This window comes from Thermoascus crustaceus (assembly GCF_041956765.1).
Source record: "Thermoascus crustaceus strain CBS 181.67 unplaced genomic scaffold VTN00scaffold_5, whole genome shotgun sequence".
Lineage (NCBI taxonomy): Eukaryota > Fungi > Ascomycota > Eurotiomycetes > Eurotiales > Thermoascaceae > Thermoascus > Thermoascus crustaceus.
In genome coordinates, this window is record NW_027192531.1 from 212,756 (window position 1) to 232,543 (window position 19,788).

At 51.4% G+C, this 19,788-nt stretch overlaps 8 protein-coding genes across 8 annotated transcripts; 4 read left to right on the forward strand and 4 right to left on the reverse strand.

Annotated features, from left to right (window-relative positions):
- Positions 1 to 492: 492 nt before the first annotated feature.
- VTN00DRAFT_7660 (mitochondrial 54S ribosomal protein bL12m) lies at positions 493 to 1,219 on the forward strand (the record flags this gene model as incomplete). The annotated part of the gene is made up of 2 exons (XM_069434428.1): positions 493 to 741; positions 878 to 1,219. 2 exons carry the CDS (start codon positions 493 to 495, stop codon positions 1,217 to 1,219), a joined length of 591 nt encoding a protein of 196 aa, XP_069285926.1.
- A 615-nt stretch (positions 1,220 to 1,834) lies between these two features.
- Positions 1,835 to 2,565, reverse strand: VTN00DRAFT_7661 (uncharacterized protein; the record flags this gene model as incomplete). Its single annotated transcript, XM_069434429.1, has 2 exons — positions 1,835 to 1,856; positions 1,973 to 2,565. The coding sequence occupies 2 exons, from the start codon at positions 2,563 to 2,565 to the stop codon at positions 1,835 to 1,837; spliced, it is 615 nt and encodes a 204-aa protein (XP_069285927.1).
- Positions 2,566 to 2,783: 218 nt separating this feature from the next.
- VTN00DRAFT_7662 (uncharacterized protein) lies at positions 2,784 to 4,315 on the forward strand (the record flags this gene model as incomplete). The annotated part of the gene is made up of 2 exons (XM_069434430.1): positions 2,784 to 3,198; positions 3,378 to 4,315. 2 exons carry the CDS (start codon positions 2,784 to 2,786, stop codon positions 4,313 to 4,315), a joined length of 1,353 nt encoding a protein of 450 aa, XP_069285928.1.
- Positions 4,316 to 5,165: 850 nt separating this feature from the next.
- VTN00DRAFT_7663 (uncharacterized protein) lies at positions 5,166 to 6,366 on the reverse strand (the record flags this gene model as incomplete). The annotated part of the gene is made up of 2 exons (XM_069434431.1): positions 5,166 to 6,195; positions 6,347 to 6,366. The coding sequence occupies 2 exons, from the start codon at positions 6,364 to 6,366 to the stop codon at positions 5,166 to 5,168; spliced, it is 1,050 nt and encodes a 349-aa protein (XP_069285929.1).
- A 5,834-nt stretch (positions 6,367 to 12,200) lies between these two features.
- On the reverse strand, positions 12,201 to 14,168 carry VTN00DRAFT_7664 (uncharacterized protein; the record flags this gene model as incomplete). Its single annotated transcript, XM_069434432.1, has 1 exon — positions 12,201 to 14,168. The coding sequence occupies one exon, from the start codon at positions 14,166 to 14,168 to the stop codon at positions 12,201 to 12,203; it is 1,968 nt and encodes a 655-aa protein (XP_069285930.1).
- A 347-nt stretch (positions 14,169 to 14,515) lies between these two features.
- Positions 14,516 to 15,551, forward strand: VTN00DRAFT_7665 (uncharacterized protein; the record flags this gene model as incomplete). The annotated part of the gene is made up of 3 exons (XM_069434433.1): positions 14,516 to 14,707; positions 14,811 to 15,446; positions 15,504 to 15,551. The coding sequence occupies 3 exons, from the start codon at positions 14,516 to 14,518 to the stop codon at positions 15,549 to 15,551; spliced, it is 876 nt and encodes a 291-aa protein (XP_069285931.1).
- Positions 15,552 to 15,697: 146 nt separating this feature from the next.
- Positions 15,698 to 16,752, reverse strand: VTN00DRAFT_7666 (uncharacterized protein; the record flags this gene model as incomplete). Its single annotated transcript, XM_069434434.1, has 4 exons — positions 15,698 to 16,119; positions 16,186 to 16,526; positions 16,585 to 16,639; positions 16,707 to 16,752. The coding sequence occupies 4 exons, from the start codon at positions 16,750 to 16,752 to the stop codon at positions 15,698 to 15,700; spliced, it is 864 nt and encodes a 287-aa protein (XP_069285932.1).
- A 357-nt stretch (positions 16,753 to 17,109) lies between these two features.
- On the forward strand, positions 17,110 to 17,989 carry VTN00DRAFT_7667 (uncharacterized protein; the record flags this gene model as incomplete). Its single annotated transcript, XM_069434435.1, has 3 exons — positions 17,110 to 17,142; positions 17,199 to 17,223; positions 17,289 to 17,989. 3 exons carry the CDS (start codon positions 17,110 to 17,112, stop codon positions 17,987 to 17,989), a joined length of 759 nt encoding a protein of 252 aa, XP_069285933.1.
- Between the last annotated feature and the right edge of the window lie 1,799 nt (positions 17,990 to 19,788).

A 19,788-nucleotide genomic window follows, 5' to 3' on the forward strand; every position in this document is an offset into this window, starting at 1 on the left:
CAACCCCACGCTCCAGTTCTCGGCGGCATGGCGCGCAGGCTGCGCCGTCGTCGATGCCTGCGGGCCTCAGCTTTGCGCACGCTGCGGCGGACGTAGTTGATGATGAAGTTGCCAGAGCGGACAGAGATCCAGGCGAGCATGATCCAGGTCGCGATGCATTTCTCGCGCGGCGAGAAGTAGAGGTCCATCATGGCGGATGGATGTGAGGGGGAAGAGATGTAATCAAAGATGAGGAGAGGAGAACAAGATATCAGTGTTTCACACAGGACGTTTGCGGCGAGCACGTCATCCGATGCGGCAAGGACGTACGGTACTGTTCTGTCCTGTCATATACGGTAACAGAGCGTCGCTCGTAACAGATCACGTGCGCCAGATTTTCCGGCCGGCGAGTTTCTCTGCCGCAAAAGATCGATCGGGAGAGCTTCATAATATCTCGTCCAACCGCTCCTCGTCGCCGTTCTCGTCAGCGCCCCCAGTTCCTCGTCCGCAGCCATGGCAATCCCCTCGCAGGCCGCAGCTCGATGCTGCAGACACATCGTCCGCCCTTCCTCCTCCGCCCTCCGTGTCTCTTCCACATCATACCTGGCCCAGCGCCGAAGGACGCCCGCCCGGAGATGGCAGTCCACCGAGGCTGGTGCTGAGCCGGCTGCCGCTCCTACCAACCCCAAGATTGCGCAGATTGTGGATCAGATCAGTCAATTGACCCTGCTGGAGACGGCCGATCTGGTGGCCAGCTTGAAGGTGGGTGGTGGTGCTTTTTTTCTTGACCCAGGGTCGCGGGGAGCAAAAAGAACATATCTGCTTGGATTCCTTGGTCTAAACATAATTTTGAGCGCCCGTAGGGTTTGTGATATTTTGCTGACCGGCTTCATTGCAGTCCCGCCTGAACATCCCCGACATGCCCGTCGGCGGTTTCGCCGTCGCCCCGGGTGCCGGCCAGGCGGCCGCAGCAGCGCCTGCTGCCGCCGAGTCTGAGGAGGAGGCAGCACCCGCCGCCCAGGAGAAGACGCTGTTCAACCTTAAGCTCGAGTCGTACGACGCGGCCGCCAAGCCCAAGGTCATCAAGGAGATCAAGTCCATGCTCGGTCTGTCCCTGGTCGACAGCAAGAAGTTCGTCGAGAGCGTGCCCAAGGTCCTGAAGGAGTCGGTGCCCAAGGAGGAGGCCGAGAAGATCATCGAGACGCTCAAGGGGCTCGGCGCCAAGGCTACCATGGAGTAAACTTCTTTTCCACCAAATTGAACTCTGCTCTGGGGGAGGTTTTGTTTCGGTGGAAAAGGGTGTTTATATGTGTGGAACGATTTTATGTCGTCTGTGATGGGAATGCCGGTTTTTTTCTCCTCGTTTTCCCCTCTCTCCGTCATCATGTTCTATCTACAGTCGCAGCAAAAAGGCAAAACGGCGGAAATGTATATTATTATGTTGATCGAACAATTTGGATGTAGATGGGATGGACCGTGTTCCCATTTTCTCGGCGAGCTGGCAAAGCACCTCATGATCATGTACTACTGTTTTTGGAAGGCAGATAGATCCTTCGAAACGTGTTTTATTATCTATACGAAACTGTTCTCTTCAATAATGACTAGGCCATGTTGGAGGCAGCTCGAATTATATCTTCTGTCATTGTCACTCTTTTGACTATTAAGCGCTACTAAAGTATATCAAGGACATTACTCTTACTTCCTGCGGTGCCAGGCTCTCTCGATAGAGAACCGTACGTCATACTCATACACTCCATAAGCAGACGGATCATATCGTACAGCCGTACCAGCCGGAAAAAGCCTCAACAGCATAGATGGTCAACGTCACAGCAGCGATCCATCGGACGCAGGAAGTTTACGTAGTCGGATTCGAGATCCTTGCGGCAATGTCAGCGGCCGACAGCAACGCACAGATCAGATACAGCCCCAGGATCTCAGGAACCAAAGCACTCGAACAAAACGAGAGAAACAAAAGAGAGAGGGCACAGCCTACTCAATCAGATTCCCATCCGGATCCCTCACATACACACTCCTCAGCGGTCCTCTCGCCCCCATGCGCCTGGCGACCTTCTTCCCCAGCCCTTGCCCGGGCGCATGGCCGTCCACGTTCAACACCTCGATGCCCCTCGTCTGCAGCTCCCCCACCACGTCCGTGACGTCCTGATCCGTCATGAAGCACAGATCCGCCGTGCCCGGGAGGACCGTGCGCGCCTTGGGCTCGGAGTTGGGGTTGGCCTTGTTCTGGCCCACCTTGAACTCGCGCAGGTTGATCTTGGAGCCGCCGAAGAGGAGGGCGTGGTGCTCGGTGTTGTCGGAGGGCGCCGGGTACGTCTGGTGCGCCATGCCCAGGATCTTGGTGTAGAAGTCAACGGAGTCCTTGATGGAGCGGACGGTCAGGACGACGTGGTCGAGGGAGGAGAGCGTGCAGGCTGGAGGAGAGGAGGGGGGGATCGAGGCGGCGGCGGAGGTCGAGTAGGAGGGGGATCGGAGATGATGGCGGGGAGTCCGCAGTACGACGGGAGGAGGGCGGCGGAGGAGCAGCCCTGCGCTGGTCTTTGCGGGAAGGGAGGCGAGAGAGCTGGTCATGGTGTCCTATCAAGGTTAATAATGTCGTCTGGAGAGTGATTCTCTCATGTGTAGGAAGCCCTGGAGGCAGATGGCGGAGGTTCATGTCATGTTGTGTCGTGCGGCTCTCGTCGGCCGGCGGAGAGATGTTCCTGACGGCCTCAAAGCTTCGACGTCTTCCGTCTCTTTATCTCACCTCTTCCTCCTCCCTCCTCCACCACGTCCCTCACTCATACACAATGGCCGCCCGGAGATGGCCATCATGGCCTCTTGGTGGAATACGACCCCCTTATGTGTTATTGGCTGAATCGCCAGCCTCCATCTTGATCCACACGCGCAACCCCAGGAGATCGTTCCGCGCGACGCCTCCTAATCCGGCGGTCCGTAGACCTGTTCCTGCTTCTGGATTACGGAGGGTGAAGGTGCAACAACCGCAGGGTCTGACAGGGTTCTCCGAAGTTCCAGAGGAAAGTGGGATAGAGTATCTGCAGGCCGACCTGGACAAGATTGGAGGAGCGATCTACTCTTCCGCAAAAACCGCCGGGATTCTGGGCGACATAAGTTATGAGAACTTTATGTACCTGGCAAAACGGCTTGTACATGAGGCCCGGTCCGGGCCGCCGGACAAGTATGCGGCTCTGAGAATATCGAGAGGTATGTACGTTCTGCTGCTTCGAGCGGTTCGAATAATAACAATAATAATGGGCGTGATGTGTGTTGGACTGCTTTCTTTCTTTCCTTCTTTGCCTTTCATTACTTCAATTGCGATCCCGCATTCGATAAAGCAAGTCCTGCTAACACTCGCTTTCCTCTTTTGCCCGTAACCTCCATAGACCTCGACAGCGTCTGGTACGTCGCCATGACGCTCGGAACCCTCGTTGAAGAAGTCAGCGACTGGGCTTTCGTCGCAACCACACAAGCCGGCGCGCGTGAACCGATCATCCTCGGGGTGAGCAACACACTCAAAAAGATGAGTATCCCCCCGCGCACTGCTGTGTTCAACCGCGTCGAAGAGCTCGCGATCAAGGACCAGGACCCCCGCGCGATGGTCGTACACGCCAAGGTCCTGAGCCAGAGGGGACAGTATAAGGAAGCGCTCGCCCTCCTCGAGAAGGTCATGCCCAGGATCTACCCGACGAAGATCCAGCCGCCGATGGGCGAGGACATCACCCTAAAAGGCAGAATCGAGCCCCCCTGGAAGCTGTACGCGTGGCTGAAGGAGAAAGTCGGGGACCGCAAGGCCACCGATGAGACGCTCAAGATGGCCGCCCTCGAGTACCAGGACCCCGTGGCGCTGGTCACCTACGCGCAGATCATGCAGCAGGAAGGGAACATGGAGATGTACGAGGAGTGTTTGAACAAGGCTGCCACGTCGGGCGACCCCGAGGCATGTCGCAAGCTGGCGAACTTCTACTATCTGATCTACCACGGACGGTTTCCTCTGTCAGATGAAGGAGAAGGAGAAGGGAAGAACAAAAAAGGCTTCCTGCACCGCAAGATCTCCGCACTGTTCGGCCAGTCCAGGACGAGGGAAGACTACCGCAAGCTCGCAATCGACTGGTACGAGCTGGCCTTCAACCACGGCAGTCGCAAGGCCGCGCTCATCCTGTCCATGCTCCTCCGCGAAGACGGCTACTCGGAGGTGGGGAAGCAGTACCTCGAGGTTGCCGAGACGGAGAAGAAGATTCTGCCATTCGTCAGGCGGTTGAAGGAGAATTGGGACAGTAAGGAGTTCGATGTCAAGATCCCGATGCAGCTACTAGATACCTGATTCTCATATGTCTATCTCAGTGAGGTATGCGTGTGCGGATACACACGCATACTCTCTGGAATGCTCACTCAGTCCGTCGGGAGAGAGGTATTCAACCGTCTCCATCTCTCTCTCTCTCTCTCTCTCTCTCGATGGTGTCTCTAGTCCATGAAGAACGCCATGCGGAATGGAACCAAGAACTTGGGGACATAACACGTCGACTTGTCGACAGTTGTTCTTTCTGCGGTCTTATGAGATCCACGAATCCGCTTAAAATGCTGTTCCCGATGAATCAAGAGCATCGGACATGAGAGATAAAAGAGAGGTCGAGTTTCTGAGATCTTAGCCTCCTTGAACTTAACCCCAAAAACTAATCTTCGTCGATTCCATGACTTGTTCCATGATGAACGTTCGGAATTGGATCTGGAATACCGTACAAACAGATCATTCTTAACATGATACCCCCCTGTATTATAGAGCACATTCCATGTATAGATAGATACGGAGGAATGGATAGGAATTATGTATACCCATTTACCTACCTTTTTTTACCCTCTCTCTCCCCAACACAACCTACTATGTCTGCTTGGTTACTTGTTTTCATGCATCTCTTCATCTTTTGGTTTGTCTGTTGTCAATCTGCCAAGAAAGAGACCAATTAACGAAAGTATGCATGTGGATGACAGCGCAGAGATGAGATCAGAAACCCCCAAAATGGACTCCAAAGAATTGCAAAGCGATACCGTACCAAGCTCAGGAACCACCTGCGATCCCCCCCAGACTAACATCGACCGATACCATACCATATCCATATCATTCATACCGTGTCTTATGTACGTACATACATACTGTTCCTATGTATTTGTCATATTCATTGCACCTTCGAATTCCCCTTCCCTTTGCCCTTCCCCCTCATCTTCAACTCCACCACTCCCAGCGCCTTCAGCCGTTCCGTCAGATAAGATGACTCCTGCATGCCCGGGAAATCCTTGGCCGCGTGCACGCGGAATGGTTCGGACCAGACCTCCGCCAGGATGGGCTTGGATTCGCCCGGGCCCTCGATGTTGTTAAAGTTCATCAGCCGGAACAGGAGCCGATACACGCCCGCCGTGCGGACGGAGAGATCGGCGAAGACGAAAAATGTCGCTGGCAGTCCGCGGGGCGGTCGTGGCCCTGTCGTGGTTGTGATGGGAGGATAGATGGCAGGCGCCGTATTGGGATCCGGGTCTTCGTCGACGAAGAAAGGAGAGGCGAACGTCCTACCCGAGAGCACCTGGATTGTTCTACCGGGCCTCCCACCGCTGGGTTCTTCGACGACGATCGAGGCGGGTGTGTTATATGACGGGAGCAGCTCGACCATCTGCGAGATGAGCACGCGCTGCTCTGTCCCTACCCCCTCCATGCCGCAACCGCTGCTGCTTGTAGTGCTGCTGCGAGATGACGGTGGTGGTGTTGGCCGCTGCGTCACGGAGTAAAGGAGGCAACCGACCGTGAAACATGGGTCTCTAAGTGTGTTAACATCGTCCTCCGAATCTGGATTGAAGTTAGTGAGGAGCAACTGCAGGATCGGAGGCGGGTCGATCGGTCGCCGGTCCTTGTCTCCTGCACCGCAGGCCCGTGCCGCAACAGGCTGTTGACGGATGCACAAGTTGAATCGGGACGTCGGCTCATCAGCAGTTTGGGACTGGGGCTGTGATGATAATGATGGTGCCGGCGGCGGAGGTGGCGGCGGAGCGAGAGAAGACAAGGGGTGGAGGAGGTGGTCAAATCCCAGCGGGACACCGCGGGCAGCGCTCGAGCGGTGAGTATTGCTCGTTGTTGACGACGAAGACACAGCGCTGCCCGGTGACGTTGCGGTGGTGGTCGCACCGGACGAGGAAGATGATTTAGAGCTACTACTGCTGTATAACGGAATGATGCCCGTTAGATAAAAATAAACAGTTCGACCAGAAACATGAGAAGCCTGGCTATCCTGGTGCTGGACAGGAGATGTCCAGAATGTAAACACTCAGGAGACAGCTCTGAATTGAATGAGAAGAAGGTGAGCTTTACTGGGGACTCCTTTCGTACATCTGCACCGCCGCCCCTAAGCCAAAATATGAATATCCCCTCCCCGTCTCAGAGCCTAGCTTGGAGGCGTACGAATCCGCATAGTAGGGGTTTGACGGATCCTCAGGATCCGTCCCGGAAAGAGAGAAAGGCTTCTGTTGGCTAGACGAACTCGCAGACCATGATGGTCTCTGGTTATAAGCTGAGTTACTAGAGTGTGGCAGATAAGAACTCTCTGCTGGGGCGGCAGAATAGTACTGCCCATGCCCGTAGGGCGGAGAATGATAGACAAGTGCTCTGGAAGACGCAGTGGGGTCGTAAGACTGATTAGCAGGGTACAGAAAGCTTGGAGGTCTTTGCGCAGGATAGTAGCTTGAATGTTGCTGTGGCTGCTGCTGCTGCTGTTGGAACGCAGTATATCCAGATGAGGAGGCATATGCACTTCCAGAGGTGGAGGTTCCACGTTTCAGAGTTGGTTGTTCAGACATTGAGAGAAATTCCGTTCTGTGTTGTCTTCTTTCTTTCCCCTAACTTATTCTGATTTGTGCGGGGCACAGCGAAAAGGTTTGATATATATTCAGTGCCAGCAGTGTGCGCAGTGCAGGTATCCGCGGAGGAGCCCGAAAAGAGGTCAAGCAAAGTGGCTATTAAATGTAATGATCATGACACTAGAGGGGAGAGAAAACCCGAAGAGAAGGAGAAAATATATAGTTTCTGTAACTTGCTTTTGGAAGTTGCACACTAAGTGAGTGTTAACAGTCTCAGTCCAGGCTGAAATTGATAGTTCATGTACTAAGTTGGGCGCAAATGAAAGCCCCCACCAAGGCTCAGGTAAGCCTTGTCAGGGGGCATGAGAGATGTACCGAGATGAATTGGCAGACTGTTAGTAGGAGTTTGTAGAGGCTCACCTTCATAGAGAGGGGATTGAAAGCGGTGAGGCTCGCAGCAGCACTTTGTCCAAAAGAAACAACACTGTAGGATGCGTGGGATCGGTATATCAAGCAAGAAGCGGCTAGTGGGATAGCCACGTCTGATGCAAACCCTGCCGTCCGAGAACCACAAACCGGTACAGCTCAGAAGTAGATCTGGGGAACAGGCCGAAAGAGCGAAGGCGGAATGTGTAATAACGAGGACAAATTAAAAGTGCAGAAGCATCGCGTCCCTGGCAGACCGCTGGGACGCGAGATTCACGTCGACACCTGGCTCCTATCGGGTTTCGACGTCGGTAGAAAGGCACAATGAGACGAATCACCTTTCCAGAAATCCGTACACACGGGAGCTGAGGCCCTCGTTCCAATGATATAATTGATAGAAGCATTCCAGAAACCAGATATGTGGTAATCTTATCGACTTGCTTGCAGTCATTAGAGGCTTCGTAGCCGACCTTTCCCACCTGGAAATCCAACGCGGCTATTGGAAACGATCTTTGGAATCCGCCTAGTTCTGCATGCTGCAGAGCAGGGATAAGACGGAGAGGACGGAGTACATAGTAGCTAGTACCACCATCCGCCGAGGTCCCGAGTCGCTAGAGATCCGGTGCTAGATCGCACAGCCCCATGGGACAGGGGTATTCCGATTTCTTCAGTCGATGGGGCGCATATTGAAGTCCATGACGTCGCGATCGCGAAGGGGGCACCTTCACATGTGGTGGCGGGAGATTGCATCTGTTTTGGGCCCTCCTTGGTGCTACCCAGCGGAGTATTGCCAGTATACATGGTTTTCTGCCATTGGAGGGACTGCGCAAGGTGTGCTGCATAGATAACAGAACCATTCCGTTGGTGCCATGGAGCTCCTGACCTGGATGAGAATCGCTGCAGCACATGAAATCTGTCTTGGCGTCAACCACAGGGATGAACCCGGTATTGCATCCTGACTGTGCGAAATACAACCCGTATATCTTTTTTTTCCCCGGCCGCACAACGTTATCCACACAATGAGGGCAATTCTTTTTCTTTTTCTCCAGTTCGACTCGCAGCAATATACGCCACCTTGTTCCCCAAACTCAATTCGCGTTATTTAACACGAAAAGAATGGACTAGATCGATACTCAGTAGCCACGTCCGGGAAGCGACCGTGTTTGCGCCGGGTCACTACTTAGGACTTGCATAATCGAGAACATATACAGTATTAGACACGAAATTTGGAACGTCTCACCAGCGCAGGGGAGCTGCTTCGTCTGACTCTGATGAATAGTCTCAGGGAAGCGGCTTCTAGCCTGACATGTGGGTGACCACTGGCTACTGGCCACAGCCTTGGGATGAACATCTTGATGATCGATGACATGGGATAGCGTAGCCACCGTCAATATCTCGGTGCATGTCCTCTCCAATCCGCAGGACAAGCCGCTAATCTGCATGTACGGAGTATCCCGTATCAATCAGTTATCCTGCCGTGCCAGACTGATTTATAAGTTAGCATGACTCGTTCTGTGAGAACAATGAACTTGCGGGGCAACTGAGGTCATCCGGGAAGGCAACTTCCCTTGCACGATCTGGCATTCGATTGTGCGGGGGCTTTCACCGGCTAATTCCCAGCGTATTTAGTTCCAGGTTTAGGAATGCCGAAAGTTAGCACATAGGATGCATAGTCGAATAAAAGAGACCTAATTTCCAACAAGCCACTTCTGTTCAAGCCCAGCAATTGGTGGCGACCCTGGACAATTCTTCTCATTTCCTCAATCCGTAATAAGAATATCATACAGCCAGGCCCTGTCAGTTCTTGGATGAAGTGCAGTGGCAAGTCCTTTGCATGCGGAAAGGGAAGGTGAGATTCGATCGCAGGGTCGCTAGAAGTGAGGCGATCTTCCTGACACACTGGTCCTATGTTGCCTTATGCAACTGTCAATTTCCCATCAATTCTCATTGATGAAAGCTTATGGTCCTGAGACGCGACGATCTTTCGAACGCATCCTCTGTTTACTAGCCAGAACTATGCAGGTGTTGATAATTGCCTGACTGGTTGAATCACTTGGGTGCCTAAGCGGCGTCGAGTTCAGTTGTTCTATGTGGCAGCCTCGTCGATGACCATAGAATATCAGCTCGCACGCAGCAGATGAAACCAAATGCTTCCCAGATAAGTCACTATGATTTCCCCTCTCGAGCTGATCGTTGTTCATGCATGCACCGTCGCTTCCCCAGGCAGGCAGTTGCCTATATCTTCTACCACTGATGTAGGTTAGTGGAAGTTTGGATTGTCTTCTTGTCCCACTCCAAAGTGATGTATCACATTTGGACTTGCATCAGGACCGCATTGTTGGTTCGTTAGGCTCTCTCCGATCCTTGTCGTCCCGGATGGTGCCCATCAGGCATCACCTGTCTTAAGACTCTAATCAACATAGTCTTTGTCAACGGGCTGGATCAATATTTCCGCGAATATAGCTCGTGCTGGTTCTCAAGCGTATGTATTCCAAGTTTTAGCCGACGTCTCTCACAAAGATCCTGTATTTTAGGGTATCTCAATAACTTCAGATAGCGTGTTGTATTCTTGTAGACTCGCTTGAATTATCAGCAGCCAGATGGAACCGCATCATTGACGCCGTGCAGCAAGCGATCTACTAGGAACTTACCGTTTTACATTTAATCGACGATTTTGGTCCTCGAGCCAAGAGGAGACGAGACGTCTCGACCGTAGACCCTTTCGTCCTCCCCCGGTCTGCACGTGCCCGTGGCTGTGTTCGACAGACATCTCAGGTCTACCAGAGGAGGCCGAAGCGTCGCTTTAAGCCAGTTGCGTGCATGTTGTGGTTGTCTCTTCCTGTTTATTCCGAACCTTTCAGCCGCTAAGCTTATGCCTGATGATCTCATATTCGAGACCGTCGGTGTAAACAGGAACACCGCAGCATGGGAGAAGCATTCTCCTTCCTCTCTTGAAAGGCTGAAGATATTCTCCTGTAGGTGTTCCCCGCGATATCGGATGGTCGTATTTGATGAGAATCCTTTATGAAGTCAGCCGTGTCTCGGATCATGCAGTGTACATGCTAGTGGTGAGATACTACCGGAATGCGTGACACATAGTATGGGTGATTTCCCGGTTCTCACCTCGGTACCTGGAAAAGGATTTCCAGTCAAGATGCACCGGGCATCTCATGAGATTGTATGGCTCTTGGTCGAACTGGGCCGCGGTAAGAGACATTGGATCGACCTGAACGCAGAAGCAAGCAGATGTGCCCAGATTCCAAATCTTTCTTCTTCGAGACCATCTTTACTGATGGGACGCCTGATGACTGATCGGTTTCTATGTTTGCGCATAGAGTAGGTACCTGCCTAGGTAGGTGCTACCTAGGTAGACAGAGCGAAAGTGAAAACTCCTCCTCTCCTCTTTCACAGTCTGCGATGTCCGCAGCACCTGAGATTTGAGAACCCGGCCTCGATAATCTTAATCGTCTTTGCCTTTGTGGACGGCTCGGCTCGGTACGTGGGACCGAGAGCTTGTTTCTTGTGGCCCGTACCCGTTCTCAACGCTGAGATAGTACTGCGGTAGACCCTGGAAGGATTCCTAATATGGTCCACTTGCAGAGGATAGATTTTGATGCCGCATTAATCATTGCCTGCTAAATCTTTGGTCATGGTGGGCACCAGTCCTACCTCATCAAGGAAACTAGACGAGAATTCTGGTCGTGCAGTTAGAGGGCAACATCAAACTAACATTCCTGTCGGTGGGACTATACTAGGAATCGTTCTGGGGTCTATTACAGTATGACCGGGATAATCCCTAAAACGACACACTGATGTCACCTCCAATTCCTCCGAGTTCATGCCTCTGTGCAACCCGAAAACAGTCAGTCCCTATCCAAATAACAATAAGCCAGTAAGTAGCCTAATTGTCTTACCCGGGTCTACGGATGTTGAGGCTTAAGTCTTACCATTGGCAAGAAACTTCCTGTTACCAGGTACCGAGATTGGGCATGGGACTGGGGGGATGCGCCGTATGCAGTGTGTTTGCTATGCCGTCCCATACAGCCAACCTCATCATGCGTTGCCGATATCCTTACATTTATCCTAAGTTCATACGGGACGAGCTTGTTAGGAAGCAGTGGCAAGCTGAATCGAATGATGCACGACACGAGTATCTATCTCATTTTCAACGACCTTAGCAGCGCTTACCCTAACGCGCAGAAGTCTATTGCCATCACTGCCATCTTATCCTTCTCATTAGAATTATTAGAAGGCTCTAGAGCCAGAGTTAGTATAGTATCAATATGAATAACAACAATATCAAACATCCACGACCAGGTAAGCAAAAGTTAGGATAATGTCCTAGGCCAAGATCAGTGCAAAATGAAAATACTATCGTTAAGAAATATAAGAGCGACAAATCGTATTTATTTCCACAAATATAGCACTAGAAATGAAACTACCTGTGAGAATTACCATATAACCCATGAAGATCAAGCCCCAAGCGTTCCCCGACAGAACTAGAACAGAATCGGAACCAAGAGCCGCAGCCCCATTTGCAACATCATGTGCAAGCCGTCGTCATTCGACCTGTGACCTGAACATTTGGGAACTGCTTTTGTGGCGACTGTAGAAATTGTTCGGTGATCACACGGTCTAACCGCAGCAAGCAACGCATGTCGAAATATGTACACCAAATAAGCCTCTAGCGTGAGGCGATGCAATTGCTGCCGTATTAACGCATTCCAGATGTAGTCACATGTACTGTAAACATATCGATATCTTAAGTTGTCTATCCTTCCAACCGCGGTCTGAGACAGGATTTTCTGATTTAGCCGTAGCAATTCCTAGACTGCCTAGCAATTGCAGTGCAATAGCCGGTGACCTCGAGTGTTACCACACATTCCCGAAGTAGGCTTAGAAGATTATCGTTGCTGAAGCCCAAGGCATAGGACGAGCTGACATCAAGGAGTGAGGTTATTACTTGAATCGACATCAAAGTGATATGTCCCGGCATTCCCAGCATTTTGTTCTCGAATGAGAACATCTGTAATACTGGGCTTAAAATCGCGTGGATCTTCGGGTATTACGAGTCTCGAAACAATGCCAAGTCCTGATGGGGGTTGCAGAGTGGGAGACTGTAGACCGGGATTGATGATACCCCGACCCTTTCCGGTAAAAACGATGACAAAGTTGCCAACCACTCGATCCCAGGCAACGATATGTCCAGTGTCCTTCCACTCACCATGCTGTCTTGGACGAGAACGGTCTGAACCCATCACGGATAACGCCGGCCGCATACCCAAATACCCAAGCTGAATTAGGTGAAGAGAGCGCTCCGTGGTTAGGGGCGTTCCGTGGTCATTGAAACGCCCACGCAGCAACCCCAAAGAAGCCGGTGAGTTGGAAACTGAAGCATCATGTCCTGCAGGTGTCAGGCAGCCAGAGAACTCAATTGGAGAGCACTGTGGAAACCAGGCAAACTCAAGGGGCCCAGTCTTAAGATTCTGTGTGAAAAGGGGAATTTCATCACCTTCATGCTCATTCAGTAGATCAGCAATCGCGGAGAGGTCAGATCTTGAATTGGAGGAGCCTAGAGCGCGTATTTCTGCAATCAAACGCTGGATGCTCTCAAATCCCACGCTTTCACCATCTATTGTCAGGAGAGATTGATCTGTAACATGGCAGGAGAGATCATTGATGTTTGAATGAATTGACTGCTCCTCCTGCCACTTCAAACCCAGCCTGCTCTCGATAATCCGTAGCTGCTCCTCGAGCACCCTGGTAAACTCCTGTTCTCCGGCATGTTCAGACACTGCTGCACGTACGTTAGGCTCGGCAAGTAGCCTTGTGAGTAGATAACTCTTTGCGATGTCCGGTAGTGCATTGTTTACATGCCCAGATGTCTCCTTGAGACAGGTTGCAGCCGCTTCTGACTCTCCAACGTCGATAAAAGCCATCGCACAGGAGTACGCAGCGTATATATCCCGCGAACTAGGGTTGGTAGATAGCTGCTGGCGCAGTCGATCCCATAATCTGCGCAATGATTTCTCGCTCCCCAACTTGCCGAGGACATAAGCATATGTTCCTATGTCCTTTGTTGATGACTTGGGGTCAGACCAATAAAGGATATCACTTAGTGTGTGTTGGGGATCTTGACGAGACTGATTCTCACCGGTGACTAAACTGAGCATGGAACTTGCATCGTAGGCTGGGTTTTCGAAACGGATGGGGAGTATCGAAGATAGAAGCGACTTCACTAGCTTAACGCTAGACTGAAGACCTAATCGCGGAGAGCCAGTCCTTCGATAGCCATGAAGATGGTATTCAAGAGCTGGCGCTGAAAAGCACAAGCAAGCGTATTGCATCCCCAGAAAGTACATGTCTCTCGACACGGTAGCTCCCAGCCTCTCCAACCTCGAAACCAACGCATTTATGATCGACAGTATTTCTCCGTACGAATTATATCGCTGACAGCGCTCTAACGTCTGACCAAGTGCTTCACCCACGTCTTCAAAGAGCGCGCCGCTCTCCGCTGTATTCACATTCCGCTCGATCAACCCACGAAGATCTGCTAAATTCTCCACGTCATATCGCAGCTCTTTCCGAAGGGATTTGGCAGTAGAGTCGACCTGTTTTCGCTGGAAAGGCTGCCACGGAGGCAGAGGGCGATTTATGTACGGCCATTTCTCGAAGAAGGTCGCCTCGAGGTGTCGATCAAGTTCTGATTTCGATATAGGGTTTTGTAGATGCTGAGTAGTGCCAGTCAGCGCAAACCTGAGCAATTGAGACGCTGTAGGCTCAGGGTCTTGATAGCTGCTTCTGATTTGAAACGCGGCATTGGGGAGAGGCGCTCCAGAAGAAATGGAGCGCTGGGCGCAGAGCTGTAGCTTCGACGACAGCCATAGAAGATGAGAACGGGAGCGCGGCATGAACGACCAGCAAAGTGGAGCTTTAACGAGCGACATGCAGGAAGTGGATCTTGGAAGCCAAAGAATGCTCGGGCGTGTTGACAGGACCCATCCAGCCCCATCGCGACAACATCGTGCCAAGAGGCGGTACATTACGGTATTGTCACCGCACGTCAGGCGCTCCAGCCAACCTCGTCGCTCTAACCTTGCCTCCAGGCGCGCTCTACGCCTGCTCTCTATCGCCGCTTGACTTAACGAGACGACAGACCGTTATCTTCTGGCTTTTATTTACATCATTGTAGAGAAATATGTCTTCAGACAACAAGACAAAAGACTCTACTTCAGATCTCCCGGAGAGTTCTGAACCCATGAAGCGCCAATCTGCTGAGCAGAGCGAGAACGGGCAAGCTGGCCGCGATGCTGAAGGATCTCCGGATTCCTCAAAGGCACCAGAGGCAAACACTTCAACTGATGGCGCCTTCGGACCTAAGGAGGATGATGCTGCTGCTGCCAGGGCCCGCGAAAGGCTAGAGAGGTTCAAAGCGCTTAAAGCGCGTGCTGTGAGTATTCCCACCTCTCCCCATCGGTCACCTTCAGCCTGCAGGGTCTTTTCTTTCTGTCTCTCCGGTCGTTAGATGTCTACAGAGGCTGACGTGAAACCAGAAAACCGAGACTGATCGAAATTTGAAAGAGACTGCGGCAGAGTCTCAACGCCTCGCCACTGATCCAGCTCAGATGTCGTCCTTATCGCGCAAGCATGCATTCGCATCGCATAACCTCCTAAAAGCTGACATTGAAGCTGCCGGGGAGGATTTCGAACGCAAACGTGCATGGGACTGGACTGTCGAGGAATCTGAGAAATGGGACAGGCGCATGGAAAAGAAGCAGCGTCATCGCGATGACGTAGCATTCCAGGATTATCGACAAGATGCGCGTAAAGTTTACAAGAGACAGATGCGGGAGCTGCAACCTGACCTGGAAGCCTATACGAGGGAGAAGTTGGCTGCTGTTGAGAAGGCTGCCGCAAGTGGTGACCTCGAGATTGTGGAAACCAACGATGGAGAGCTGGTCGCTATCGATAAGAACGGTACCTTCTACTCGACAGCGGACACGACTGGTTTCGCCGAGAATAAACCTGATCGAGCCGCCGTGGACAGGCTGGTGGCAGACCTTAGGAAGGCGGAGGAAGTCCGGCTGAAGAAACGCAGGGAACGACGGGGCGAAGAAGAGCCCGACGTCACCTATATCAATGAGAAGAACAAACAGTTCAACCAGAAACTTGCCCGGTTCTATAACAAGGTATGTCCTGTTCCTTTACTGTTTCAAAGTTCTCTCGACTAACCTGGTTCGTTATAGTACACTGCGGAAATTAGGGACAGCTTTGAGCGTGGCACTATGATATGATCAGGGTTATCTTCGTATAGTACAGTGCAACATCGAATTCCTCGTTACGCTCCAGGCGTGGTTGGCTATCCCACAGGCTTGGAGTTTGGTCTCCTTCCGGAAGTATTCCAGGCTACCTTCCTAAGAGGACCCTTCACCAAAGGTGCTCAGAGCATACTCTTTCTCCAAGCTTTGGTGGCCAGTGCTTCTATTTTCTTTATTCCGACAGCACCCCTCGTCGAATCATTATCGATCGCCTCGACAACGGCCTCACCGACCACGTCAACCTGAAGAGGTTTCTCTGCCATAGATCCCAAGAACTGAAGCCTGCCACCGATGAGAGAATTGAGCTCTGAAGCGATAATTCCACCCAACGCTATCGGTAATGTGAATTTCCTGCTGGAGTCGTACATGAAAGGGGCCCGCACGAAGACGCTCCGCAACTCTGGAAGCGAAGAGGCTATGGTTGCTTCAGCCTCCCTTTTGGTGGTGATGTATCTCGCTGGGAGAATTGGTGCCCCTGCGGCAGCGGAGATATATACGAACGCGGGAACATGTTCATTAGAGGATTCCTGCGCTAATGCGATGGCTATTAATGAGTGTCTTAAGTCAGTTCTTGGATCCACAACAAAGCAGCCATAGATAGTAAACGAACCAGAGTCCCTATTCATAAGCTCGTATGTCCACTGGCCATCTTTTTCTTTTGGCACCAGCGCCTCTCCTTCTTTTCTTTCTAAAGGATTCTGGCTTCCCAGTTTCGAGGAGCTGAACGCCCTCTGCAACCCGCTAATTAAGGATTCTCTCCCTTGCACAACTCCCTTGTAGTCGGCCTCCAGCAAAATTCCCATACTGTGCACTACTGCGCTCGCATCCTTCAAGAATGGCTTGTAGGTGCTGGGTTTCAGAATATCCGCTTTGGCCCACTCGACGCCGCTCGCCCAACTGGGTGGCTCGCGCGAATCCGTGATAGTGTCCCATCGTGGTTCTCCCGATCGACTGTAGGTCCAAGATTTCAGCTTCAATGACATTGTCATAGCACCGGGGTGAAGGATACCTTAGAGAAGTCACAGACCAACCTCTGGCGACGGCTGCTTTACATATTCTCGAGCCTGCTCGTTTGTTGGTTAGCATCCGCGGAGAAGCTCCTCCAATAAAGGCAGCATGGTAGATCCGCACCAAGGAACCCGCTTCCGCCGGCAACCACGATTCTTTTGGACGCCATCTTGTGTCGGAGATGGGAGATATCAGAAGGGACACAAAACAACCAAGGACGCGGTCTTAATGGGTCATGGTGGTGGAGATAGCAATTCCGCGCAGTCCGGGCTCAGGCACGAGCTCTGGCGACCTCCGCGCTCTAGTCTCCGGCGCCGAGCAGTGACGACAGCGTCTCCGCCGCCCGAGCCTTAAAGTCACGTGTCAGGCCAGGAACGCGGCGCGGAGTCCCTTCGCGGACTGCATCCGCAACCACTCTCCGCACTTCCAAGCAGTGGACGTTAGATCGACATCATTTACCTATCTTCCTGCAGTCGGAAATCTTTCGACACGTTCAAGAAATCTTTTCAGAGTCTAGTTCTGCAGTATGCCAGCTGCCACGGGAACAAAACGCCTAAGGGTCAGCATTCCCATTCCCGCCACTGTATTCAAACAAGACTGACAGCTTTCCTCCAGGGTATTTCGGTTTTCAGGCCGTTCGGTTCGTAACCCTCGTGTATCACGATAATATCTAGCCGGATTTGCACCTGCTAACATGTTAACCAGTCTACGGCAGTGAAGCACAGCCCTTCGACCCCGCGAAGCGACCGCCACACGCCCCCGAGGACCATACGCATCAGTGGCGCGTCTACGTCAAGGGTGTGAACGACGAGGACATCTCATACTGGCTGAAGAAGGTTCAGTTCAAGCTGCACGAGACATACGCGCAGTCCGTACGCACGGTCGAACAGCCTCCGTTCGAAGTTACAGAGACCGGCTGGGGTGAATTCGAGATCCAGATCAAGCTCTACTTTGTTGCAGAGTCTACGGAGAAGCCGCAGACTCTATGGCACAGCCTGAAGCTGCACCCATATGGACCCGATGCCGAGGCGAAGAAGGAGCGAAGGGAGGTGGTTGTCAGCCAGAACTACGAAGAGGTTGTCTTCAACGAGCCGGTAGAGCAGTTCTACGACATCCTGACTGGTGGTACTGGTGCGACTCAGCCTCCCAAGGGGAAGGCCGGCAAGAATTCGAAACAGGTCGTCCAGCAGCAGGGCGGAAGAACGGCAGAAATCCCATACAACGAAAGCCCCAAAAACCCATACAGCAGGACGACAGAAAATAAAGAGTTGGATAGGTTGGCGGCAGCTCTCAAAACCGTCGACCAGATGCTGAAGGAGGAGAGGGCAAAGCTTACTGAGCGTGAGAAGAGGTTGGCGGAGCTGAAAGAAAGCGAGGGAATCCCTGTCGTCACAAAGAAGAAATGAGCTTTGGGTCCAGTTCGTATTTGCATGGATCGTCTCTTTGCCGGTCTTATATGATGGAGTACGGCTGAATCCGCATACTCTCCTCGACGTGTCTCAGCCGGACTTGCAGGCGGCCGGTCGCCGTTCTACGTTGTGGCCTGATAACTACATGGCCAAGAGGAAAACAGATGGTATCCCTTGTGGGAAATTCACTATGTTGAGTAGATTTCTATGTCGACTCCCGATCTGAGAGATGGAGTGATCGAGCTTCACACTTACTCTCGTGAATTGTTCCGGGCTCTGGGACTACCACTGAGCTGCGCATCTTAAAGCAGCATCAAATGTCGATATCGCAGGAGGAGAGGTTCTGGAGGCGATGCCATCAGGATATCTCGACTTCCGGCGCAGCCCACGGGCTGGCGAGATGCACAGAGATATGTGGTCGATGCTACAGTCTATACGGGTATCATCATGTTGGATGTGCGTCCTTCGAGTGGAGAATTGACTTTTCAAAACTCCTGCTGATGAAGCGCACACCGATTAGATAGATATCCTAATGACACATAAATGAACAACATCCTATTATACAGTGTCCTACTTTCTGGAGGTTATACAGTAATACTGAGTATAGTGCTTATCTACTCCGCATCTCTCTCTTCGGTTTCATAACTCAACGAGAGATGTCCATTATGAAAACAGCCCTAGATATCGTAAACAGGCAGAGCAGTGGAAGATTCCTAGAGGGTTTTCCCTGTAGTTCTTTCCTTTTCCACTAGTTCATGTTATCAGCATAACAGATATAGATCACTTCAATCTATTGCTTCCGAAGTCAACTCAATTCCTATCATGCCTATGACTTTTCAACTAAAGTATAGCCTATGTTCCTACTGTAAGTGAAGTGAAGTGCCGTACAAAAGAGAAATCTATATCCATTCATTCACAGCAAGCTGTATGGAGAGGGATAGCTATCACCATCACTACCTCCCCAATTCTCGTCGATATCTCTTAACCACCTACTCTTGTCTCCCTTCTCCCTTTCCTCGCTACCCAATGATACGAGTGGCAATCTATCGAAGACTATAGCTTATATCCAAGACAAATTCTAATTTGATATCCTCTATACAAACTATTCCTTGTTCCCTGATTACGATATAGATCTATAGAATAAATACCCACATAATACCCACAGCGATATTCACAACCTAGCTGACCACCTACGGGATTCCTGAGAACGATTGCCTGCACGAGAGAGTCTAGCAGCTGAAATACTGCACCATGATATGATTCCTATTACCAGAAAACATTTACGTGTTATTTCTCATCTTATATTTGTGCTGTATGTTTGAGACCCTCTGGAGAAATTCTCTTTTGGAAATCAGCCAGTCGCTCTATAACACAATTTAGATCTGATTGGGGAGAGGAACACCTGAAAGCTCTCCACGTGGTACGATCTGATAACCTACCCAGGGAGGAGACCTTAACATAGAGGGGTAGGTATTGTCCCTACTGCAGCTCCTAGAGAGATGCTCATTTGCCTACTTATGATGAAAAAAACCTGACATCACGAATGAGATGTCCACTGAGCTGGCTTTGTTCATTCTTCGCGAGCATAACTTTGGATTTTCATGACCAAATATGGCTTGCTAAAAGGTCTGTAACTATTATGCCGCTGAAGATTTTGATTAACAGAGATCAAATTTCTGCCCTGTGGTGAATGGTATCGTGAATATAAATCTTACTTCGAAATTCAGGGGGTTTTAGGACTCCACATTCTAGAGAGTCCATTGTTGACCGGAAGCTTCTATTTGGTTTTCTTCTAC